The 9,989-nt window shown below is 36.4% G+C and overlaps 6 protein-coding genes across 6 annotated transcripts; 1 reads left to right on the top strand and 5 right to left on the bottom strand.

Moving 5' to 3' along the window:
• Window positions 1–848: 848 nt before the first annotated feature.
• LOC133177339 (histone H4) lies at window positions 849–1,160 on the bottom strand. The gene has a single exon (XM_061312391.1). It carries the CDS (start codon window positions 1,158–1,160, stop codon window positions 849–851), a length of 312 nt encoding a protein of 103 aa, XP_061168375.1.
• Window positions 1,161–2,571: 1,411 nt separating this feature from the next.
• Window positions 2,572–2,982, bottom strand: LOC133177340 (histone H3). The gene has a single exon (XM_061312392.1). The coding sequence runs from the start codon at window positions 2,980–2,982 to the stop codon at window positions 2,572–2,574; it is 411 nt and encodes a 136-aa protein (XP_061168376.1).
• Window positions 2,983–4,314: 1,332 nt separating this feature from the next.
• Window positions 4,315–4,902, bottom strand: LOC133177341 (histone H1-delta-like). The gene has a single exon (XM_061312393.1). It carries the CDS (start codon window positions 4,900–4,902, stop codon window positions 4,315–4,317), a length of 588 nt encoding a protein of 195 aa, XP_061168377.1.
• A 2,141-nt stretch (window positions 4,903–7,043) lies between these two features.
• Window positions 7,044–7,421, bottom strand: LOC133177342 (histone H2A). Its single transcript, XM_061312394.1, has one exon. It carries the CDS (start codon window positions 7,419–7,421, stop codon window positions 7,044–7,046), a length of 378 nt encoding a protein of 125 aa, XP_061168378.1.
• A 255-nt stretch (window positions 7,422–7,676) lies between these two features.
• LOC133177343 (histone H2B-like) lies at window positions 7,677–8,048 on the top strand. Its single transcript, XM_061312395.1, has one exon. It carries the CDS (start codon window positions 7,677–7,679, stop codon window positions 8,046–8,048), a length of 372 nt encoding a protein of 123 aa, XP_061168379.1.
• Window positions 8,049–9,113: 1,065 nt separating this feature from the next.
• Window positions 9,114–9,425, bottom strand: LOC133177344 (histone H4). Its single transcript, XM_061312396.1, has one exon. The coding sequence runs from the start codon at window positions 9,423–9,425 to the stop codon at window positions 9,114–9,116; it is 312 nt and encodes a 103-aa protein (XP_061168380.1).
• Between the last annotated feature and the right edge of the window lie 564 nt (window positions 9,426–9,989).

Genomic DNA, 9,989 nt, shown 5'->3' on the forward strand with positions numbered 1-9,989 from the left:
AGTAGGTATTATTATATGTATGAGAGCCAAATTTTATTCACAAATAACTTGAATGTACAACCAAGCATATATCTAAAATAACTGTATCTTCAAATATAAATAAAATACAAGCATGCGAGGTCCATCTGATGTACACAAAATCCTGGTTCATTTGTCCTCTGTATACTGAATTAATTATCAGCGTACATTATATAATTGATAATAAAGTATCTCAATTCAGCTAATATCAATGAAACAGATAAATAAATTCAAGACCCCCCCCCCTCCCCTTTCTTTGACATTGACATATTGGAATTTTCAATCAGTAATTATACATCAATAAAAGTGCAATGACCAAAATGCGATAATTATACATTGACAATTAATTGTCTAACATTAGTCATAATTGTTAAACAAGAAAAAAAAAGCATGTCACTCAGCGCCAGTTGGTACCTGTCATTGTCGGTAGATCGATCCCTCAAAATAATACTCAAGACAGCAGCATTATTATTTTAATATATGATTATAATAATAAAAAAAAATTAAATAATATATACTGTTTGTGTGTGTTTATTCAATATTTCTTGTCCAAACCTAAATTCAATACATATTTGTTGCTCTGTATATAGTTTTGAGGAAATATTACGACATAAAGGGTCTTACTCTGTTATTGTTGTGTATTTATTTTACCACTTACAACCATTCTGTATTCAACTTTGTACAGTGAATATCTGTATAACAAGTACTCAGTAAGTAAATGTCTGTCTTAACGATGTTTAAGAGGCATCTTTTCGAAAAATTTGGGTGGCCGTGATAACGGCCGTTTGTGTTTGTTTTAAACTTCTGTCTTGACTGTCAAACTGAATTCTTTAGCCTCCAAATCCGTACAGGGTGCGTCCTTGGCGTTTCAAGGCGTAGACCACGTCCATAGCTGTGACGGTCTTTCTCTTGGCATGCTCCGTGTAGGTTACAGCATCTCGGATCACGTTCTCCAAGAAAACCTTAAGAACTCCACGAGTTTCCTCGTAGATGAGACCGGAAATACGTTTGACACCACCACGGCGAGCAAGACGGCGTATGGCTGGCTTGGTGATACCCTGGATGTTGTCTCTCAAGACTTTTCTGTGTCGCTTAGCGCCTCCTTTTCCAAGACCTTTTCCTCCTTTGCCACGTCCAGACATGTTATAAGTTCAGCCAGTAGTACTGTTCTGATGAACTGATCATGCGTAATTGCCTAATTTATAGTCCAAATTGAGGACCCGTGAGAGCGCACGATGCTTTGAAAAGTTCGGAACGTTACCAAAGCGGTATTGTGACAAGCTTTACGATTGGTCAGCTTGGCATGATGGGAATGTTTACATTTCTTGCCCCACGGGAATTTTAACCACATTTAATTAATTTTGATTCTTTAATTTCTTCACATATAGGCAAGTTTAGGTTCAATTTATTCACCTAAACCAAAATATTGGTACGTGGAGGTACATATATACATTTTATACAAACTGATATACAAAAAAAAAAAAAAAAAAAAAAAAAAAAAAAAAAAAAAAAAAAACATGACAGAAAATGAATAAAAATGATAAAGAGAGAGAGGGGAATTATATCAAGCAGGACAGACAGCATCATAATTTTTTAGGATAAACATACACAATTTTTTGTTTTGTTGTTGTTATTTTTTTATTTCAGTATTTTTTGCTTTGAGTTTAACAAAATAAATACCGTTGTTGCCGAATGATAATAAAAACGTGTGTGGGTGGGTGGGTGGGGATTAAGTTATTCAAAGGAAAGGGGTGTGACAGATAACACCGAAATAATACAAAATGTAGAAGCTGAATGAAACTTTTGATTCTCATTCATTTATGATATCTAGTTATAGATGTGATAATTTATTTGATTTCCTCTTTTCTCAGTTAATTTTCAAAGGCAACTTTAAGCAGTGACCAAACCGGCTTTATAAATGAGCCTTTTTCATTTTATTACACGCCACGTTAGAATGAATATCGTTATATTTGACGTTGTTTAGAAATCAATAAAAATCATACTTTGAATATAAATGAAATACGGAATTGCAGTTCTGAAATGCATGTACTCGCATATGTGCATAGCTGTAGAACTAATGAGATAAAGTTGTAATACTGTTATTATTTTTTGCTTCGACACATTCCATCATTTTCTATTTAAATAATTGTGCTATTTTCTAATTTATTTCGCAAAATTCTTGAATGTATTCTAGAGGGGCAGGTTGATGGACTTGTACAAAATATAGTTTCAAGATGTGTAGACAACTTCTACAACTTGATGATGACAATAATACTATGAAATTGTCTAGCATTGTGCTATGTAATTATATATATGTAAGGCACAGATATATTCACTGAAGGATGTACTGTGTCTCAACATTTTTTTTTTTTTTTTTTTTTTTCAATTTGGGGGCATTGTACGCCGAATTTGACAAAATTTATTAATTTCGGCCAAATAATTCAACATTATTTTCAGAGATGTTTCAACGTCTGAACAGAAGGCATCTTTTCGAAGAATGTAGGTGGCCGTGAAAACGGCCGTTTGCTTTAGGACTTGAAATACAGCTTAAAATTAAGCACGCTCTCCACGAATACGTCTGGCCAGCTGGATGTCTTTGGGCATGATGGTTACTCTCTTGGCGTGAATGGCGCACAGGTTGGTGTCCTCAAAGAGACCAACAAGGTAAGCTTCGCTTGCTTCCTGTAAAGCCATGACAGCTGAACTCTGGAAACGCAAGTCGGTCTTAAAATCCTGAGCGATTTCCCGGACCAAGCGCTGGAATGGCAGCTTCCTGATGAGAAGCTCAGTGCTCTTCTGGTATCTCCGAATTTCACGGAGGGCGACAGTTCCTGGCCTGTATCTATGCGGTTTCTTAACGCCACCCGTGGCTGGTGCGCTTTTACGAGCAGCTTTGGTAGCGAGCTGTTTTCTGGGGGCCTTGCCTCCTGTAGATTTTCGTGCCGTCTGCTTGGTACGTGCCATGCTATCTCCTCAGATTATTCAAACTCGAATGAATGAAGTGGCAGTGTTGCACCGTGAACTTATATATCTTTGTAAGCTCAAGTTGAAAATCGCTGCGGTCTACCAGTCGGCTTAGTCGATTGGCTGGTGCCCGCAGTAACACTCGCTACGATTAGTCAGGTGAACGAGATGACCATTGGCTACGTCTGTAGGTAGTTTCAATCCACAGAATTGCCCCAAAAGAAAAAGAAAATCAAGTCGGTTTTTGACACATGATTTCACTGCAGATACATATAGTCAAATATTTTTTTTAAAAATATATATATGGTGAATAATGGGGATGAATGTAACGTCAATTGAATAGAAAATAGAATTATTTATTATATATATACATATATTTTCAATTCGTTATTGAAGCAAAATGCATTTTCGAAAAATATATATTATATATTTCTTGTCATTATTTCCTCCTACCATTATCTGAACAAGCCCAGTAATATTACTAAGTATCATGATACTTGCAGATAATCAGAATGGTGCATATAGGATGAACAGGAATTACCCTGTTGCAAAAACAAGAACAAAACAAATAATACAAATAAATGAATAATTAATTAAATGAATGAATAATTAAATAAATGAATGAATGAATGAATGAATAAATGAAAAGAATAAATAAATGAAAAGAATAAGAATGTATGTATCTGTCTTTCAAAAGGTACGCATGAACTTTTATTCCATTCGTTCCACATTTGATTCCAAATAAAGTGGGGAAAAAAAAAGAAAAAAAGAAAAAGAAAAATAATAATAATAATAATAATAAATAAATAAATAAAATAAATGAATGAATAAAATAAAATAAAATAAAATAAAAAAAATTAATAATAATAATAAAACTTCAACAACAAAAAAAACAACAAAAAACAAAAAAAAAAAAAAAACCAAACCAAAACAAAACAAAACAAAACAAAACAAAAAAAAAAAAAAAAAAAAAAAAAAAAACATGAAAACAAATATACTAGAATGATAACACTAATAATAATGGCCATATAGTTAGCGTAGGCGTTGTGATGTGGAAAAAGTAAAATTTTATTTACTTGAGGGAGGGTATGTAAACAAATTAAAAACTGACTTTTGTTTCTTCTTCTTCTCAGAAACAGCATGTTAATATTATCATGACTTTGCAATTTGCTTCCAGTCGAAGACAAATAAACTATGTGTAATAGGTAAGTGTACTTCTTGTTTATTCATTTTGTGTTTCCATTAGTACATGTATGTAATAGAGGCATCTTTTCTAAAAATGTTGGTAGCCCTGAAAAGGGCTTTTGTAATTGGTTTAAGACAATTGGCAGTCTACGCCTTGGTGGCTTTCTTTGGGGTTTTTGACTTCTTGGCTGTGGCTTTCTTGGGCGCTTTGGTTTTCGTAGGCTTTGGAGCTGCCTTGGCTTTCTTGGGAGACTTAGTAGCTGCTTTCTTCTTGGGAGACTTGGCCTTCTTGGGTGCTGCAGGTTTCTTAACAGCCTTTTTCTTTTCTGTTGGCTTTTTCTCCCCGGTTGTCTTCTTGGGTTTGGTCGTTTTCTTGGGCTTGGCAGCCTTAGGTTTGGTGACTTTTTTGGTCTTGGGTTTCTTCTCCGTCTTGGGCTTCTCTCCCAGCTTGAAGGAACCACTGGCACCTGTACCCTTGGCCTGTTTGAGAACTCCCTTCTTGACTCCGTTCTTGAGGGCCATCTTCAGATGGGTGTTGACACTAGAGGCGTCATTACCGACTTTGTAGTTGCCCATGATGTACTTGAGAATAGCTTGTCTCGAGGAACCTCCGCGCTCCTTCAGGGCAGCCACAGCAGCGCTGATCATCTCGATGTACTTGGGATGGGCGGGGACCGTCTTGGGTTTGGAAACCTTCTTCTTGGCGGGGGATTTTGCTGGTGCGGCGTCTGCCATAATTTTTTTGTCCTGTTTTCTACAACTGATGTGAACGACGTTATCGACGATAAGGAAATGAATGAAATCACCTCCGCCGATGGCCTTATTTGAGTGGCGGCGAGCGCGGACCTCCGTGAAAACTCCCCAATTGTCGAGAGCGTAGAGGATTGAACTCGTCAAACTTTGTGTTTCAATACCTGTTATTTTTCCGATTTTGTCCTCCCAATTTTACTTAATTTTCTCAAATATGTCACTGTGCGTTTTCTTGAAATAATTTCCTACATAACTGTTTTTGTTTAAGGTTCTTAATCTGTCATTTTAAAGGAGGAATTGTCTGTTGATTCTGAAAATGCGCTGTTCCCTGGAGCCCAGAAGCGACTAATTTTGATTAAAACACGAAAACAAGAGGAATAGAACACGAGTAAGGGATTGAAGTACTTACTACATTGCTATGTGATAAAACATACATGTACATTTCTTTCAATTGTCTTCTATGTTACTTAAAATCCGAATGAAAATGCAAACATTCGGCACAAACACGCGCACAATGGATAGTGATGTGTGCCTTGCATTTCATATGAAATGGAGAGAGAGAGAAAAAAAACAATCAAACAAAAGGGTCATATGAAGGGAAATCACGGAATCTCACAAATTGTTGAATGTTCAAATATATATCTAATATACTTTCTAGATCAGTGGATGTTCACCCCCTTAAAGGGACAACATATAATTTCTTTTCGAATATTTAAATACATGACACCTACTTTATAATTATAACACCGAGGACACCGGAAAGATCCAGACCGTACGTAACGTACCACATTCGGTGGTACAACGTCTGAATTTCTCAGTATAATTATATCATAAGAATATACATAACTGACATCCTTGTAAATTACATGAAAAAAAAAAATCACATAAAAAGGGCGTGTATTTAATAATTGTAGAACACTCACTTAATTAGTAGTTATACATAAGAGAGAGACAGAGAGAGACGAACAAGGCGAATAATGGGAGTAGCTTATTCATTGATATTAATTTGTTTCTTGTAATTTACACACACAAATAATTGAGTACATGTAAATAAACAGAATGTGGTCAAAAGCCAATGTATTTAAAATCTATATCTTTCAAGTTGAACAAGACAACCAGTATATAATACAAGACAATACAATACATTGATAGAAGCATCAAATTGGTTGCACACTTTCCACGTGCAGATCATGATTCCCTGCATCTATATGTCACGTGACGATGCAGATGTGCTGCACGGCGCAGTGATGGACATCGCAATAAATGTAAAGTGTTGAAAAAAATGTCGTTTAGTCATTCGCATCGGTAGTCTATTCGAAAGAAAATTTACTACCAGTTTTTAATTGTGTTAGTACTGTAAGTATCCGGAAACTGGCATCGAGTTGCTTTTATTCACTCTTATTATGGGAAGCACACTTTTTTGAATAAGAACATTCAAGACATAATATAAACCACATCTTCTTATTCTTATGAGATTCTTATATTCATAACTTTTATCTATTTTTATCAATTAGGAATTTTGTCTAAATAATCATCATATAAAACAATAGCGAGGGGGAAAAAAAAGAAACATTAAGGATTTAACTGGAGTTACAGATCTTTTGAATATGTTAATAAAATAATGATCATATTTAAAAATATTTGTATCAAAGGAAAAAAATTGAAAGTTAGATCGCCATGTTAGATGATTTTCGCAGTTTCTAGTCTTAATTGGTCAATGAAATGGGTTTTTTTTTTTCTTATCTCTTTGTTGAGTGAGCATTCAAGTAATACGTGAGAATTCAACATTTGTACGCAGGCCTATAAGGTTTGGATTCAACTGCCTATAACGAGAAAGAAAAAAACGTACATATACGAATATACATGCGAGTCAATTTTAAAATTTATTGCTTTTGTTATTAACTTAATACATTTATTTATCATTAAATATATAACACTTTCTTTGATGTTTGATCTCTGTTCTGTGTTGAAAATTATTGAATTCGTGTGTTTCTATTATTTTCTAGCTATAATAATTGTTTACGTTTCAACTCGTTTGTAATGTAGGTATCTTTTCGAAAAGCTTATGTGGCCGTGAAAACGGCCGTTTGGTTTTGTGCTGCACACAACACAACTATAGGATCTTTTTACTTGGCGGCTTTCTGTGTCTTTTTGGGAAGGAGCACCGCTTGGATGTTGGGCAGGACACCACCCTGCGCGATGGTCACGCCGGACAGGAGTTTGTTCAATTCTTCGTCGTTGCGGATGGCCAGCTGCAGATGACGGGGAATGATTCTGGTCTTTTTGTTGTCGCGGGCAGCGTTGCCTGCCAACTCCAAGACTTCTGCGGCCAAGTACTCAAGAACGGCAGCCAAGTACACGGGAGCGCCTGCTCCCACTCTCTCGGCGTAGTTGCCCTTTCTCAGCAGACGGTGAATACGACCCACGGGGAACTGCAGTCCGGCGCGGGAAGAACGGCTCTTGGCCTTCCCCTTCACTTTGCCTCCTTTGCCACGTCCAGACATTCTTAACGGTTATGTTCTTTCGTGTACAGTCAACGAATAATCCAGCGACGCCCGCACGCACCAATTTAAACAACCAAGCGGATCCAACGGTGCAGCCAATTAACGCGTCGCTCTGTTGTGCCTTTAGGTGAAATCCGAACAAGTAATGTTTTCTCGGAGGTCCGTAACAAGCTTCTCCTCCTACTCGCATATAAATAGTAAATTTTACCATTTTACTTTATTCATCTCTTCAGTTTGACCTGTCAACTTGAGATCATGCCACCCAAAGTCGGATCCAAAGGCGCCAAGAAAGCAGTCACCAAGGCCAAGACACCGAGGAGCACAGACAAGAAAAGGAGGAAGAGGAGGAGGGAATCTTATGCCATTTACATCTACAAAGTCCTAAAGCAGGTGCACCCTGACACTGGTGTTTCCAGCAAGGCCATGAGCATAATGAACTCCTTCGTCAACGATATCTTTGAGAGAATCGCTGCCGAAGCCTCTCGTTTGGCCCACTACAACAAGCGATCTACAATCACAAGCAGAGAGGTCCAGACTGCTGTCCGTCTCCTTCTGCCCGGTGAACTGGCCAAGCACGCCGTATCTGAGGGCACCAAAGCCGTCACCAAGTACACCAGCAGCAAATAATCTCATTTTGCAAGTACACACACCAAACGGCCCTTTTAAGGGCCAACTAATTTTTAAGAAAAGATACCTTCATATTACATGCGTTATTGAGACACAAATAATATGTGTGAGTGTTACAATGTGAATGCATGTGCTCGTAAAAGTGGCAAACGTATAAAAATCCCACATTGTTTACAACTGATTATAATAACAGAAGTAGGATAAATAAAGAAATACAAGTAGGTATTATTATATGTATGAGAGCCAAATTTTATTCACAAATAACTTGAATGTACAACCAAGCATATATCTAAAATAACTGTATCTTCAAATATAAATAAAATACAAGCATGCGAGGTCCATCTGATGTACACAAAATCCTGGTTCATTTGTCCTCTGTATACTGAATTAATTATCAGCGTACATTATATAATTGATAATAAAGTATCTCAATTCAGCTAATATCAATGAAACAGATAAATAAATTCAAGACCCCCCCCCCTCCCCTTTCTTTGACATTGACATATTGGAATTTTCAATCAGTAATTATACATCAATAAAAGTGCAATGACCAAAATGCGATAATTATACATTGACAATTAATTGTCTAACATTAGTCATAATTGTTAAACAAGAAAAAAAAAGCATGTCACTCAGCGCCAGTTGGTACCTGTCATTGTCGGTAGATCGATCCCTCAAAATAATACTCAAGACAGCAGCATTATTATTTTAATATATGATTATAATAATAAAAAAAAATTAAATAATATATACTGTTTGTGTGTGTTTATTCAATATTTCTTGTCCAAACCTAAATTCAATACATATTTGTTGCTCTGTATATAGTTTTGAGGAAATATTACGACATAAAGGGTCTTACTCTGTTATTGTTGTGTATTTATTTTACCACTTACAACCATTCTGTATTCAACTTTGTACAGTGAATATCTGTATAACAAGTACTCAGTAAGTAAATGTCTGTCTTAACGATGTTTAAGAGGCATCTTTTCGAAAAATTTGGGTGGCCGTGATAACGGCCGTTTGTGTTTGTTTTAAACTTCTGTCTTGACTGTCAAACTGAATTCTTTAGCCTCCAAATCCGTACAGGGTGCGTCCTTGGCGTTTCAAGGCGTAGACCACGTCCATAGCTGTGACGGTCTTTCTCTTGGCATGCTCCGTGTAGGTTACAGCATCTCGGATCACGTTCTCCAAGAAAACCTTAAGAACTCCACGAGTTTCCTCGTAGATGAGACCGGAAATACGTTTGACACCACCACGGCGAGCAAGACGGCGTATGGCTGGCTTGGTGATACCCTGGATGTTGTCTCTCAAGACTTTTCTGTGTCGCTTAGCGCCTCCTTTTCCAAGACCTTTTCCTCCTTTGCCACGTCCAGACATGTTATAAGTTCAGCCAGTAGTACTGTTCTGATGAACTGATCATGCGTAATTGCCTAATTTATAGTCCAAATTGAGGACCCGTGAGAGCGCACGATGCTTTGAAAAGTTCGGAACGTTACCAAAGCGGTATTGTGACAAGCTTTACGATTGGTCAGCTTGGCATGATGGGAATGTTTACATTTCTTGCCCCACGGGAATTTTAACCACATTTAATTAATTTTGATTCTTTAATTTCTTCACATATAGGCAAGTTTAGGTTCAATTTATTCACCTAAACCAAAATATTGGTACGTGGAGGTACATATATACATTTTATACAAACTGATATACAAAAAAAAAAAAAAAAAAAAAAAAAAAAAAAAAAAAACATGACAGAAAATGAATAAAAATGATAAAGAGAGAGAGGGGAATTATATCAAGCAGGACAGACAGCATCATAATTTTTTAGGATAAACATACACAATTTTTTGTTTTGTTGTTGTTATTTTTTTATTTCAGTATTTTTTGCTTTGAGTTTAACAAAATAAATACCGTTGTTGCCGAATGATAATAAAAACGTGTGTG

This window comes from Saccostrea echinata, unplaced genomic scaffold (genome assembly GCF_033153115.1).
Source record: "Saccostrea echinata isolate AGI-Se365-2 ecotype Australia unplaced genomic scaffold, CSIRO_AGI_Sech_v1 ptg000119l, whole genome shotgun sequence".
Taxonomy (NCBI): domain Eukaryota; kingdom Metazoa; phylum Mollusca; class Bivalvia; order Ostreida; family Ostreidae; genus Saccostrea; species Saccostrea echinata.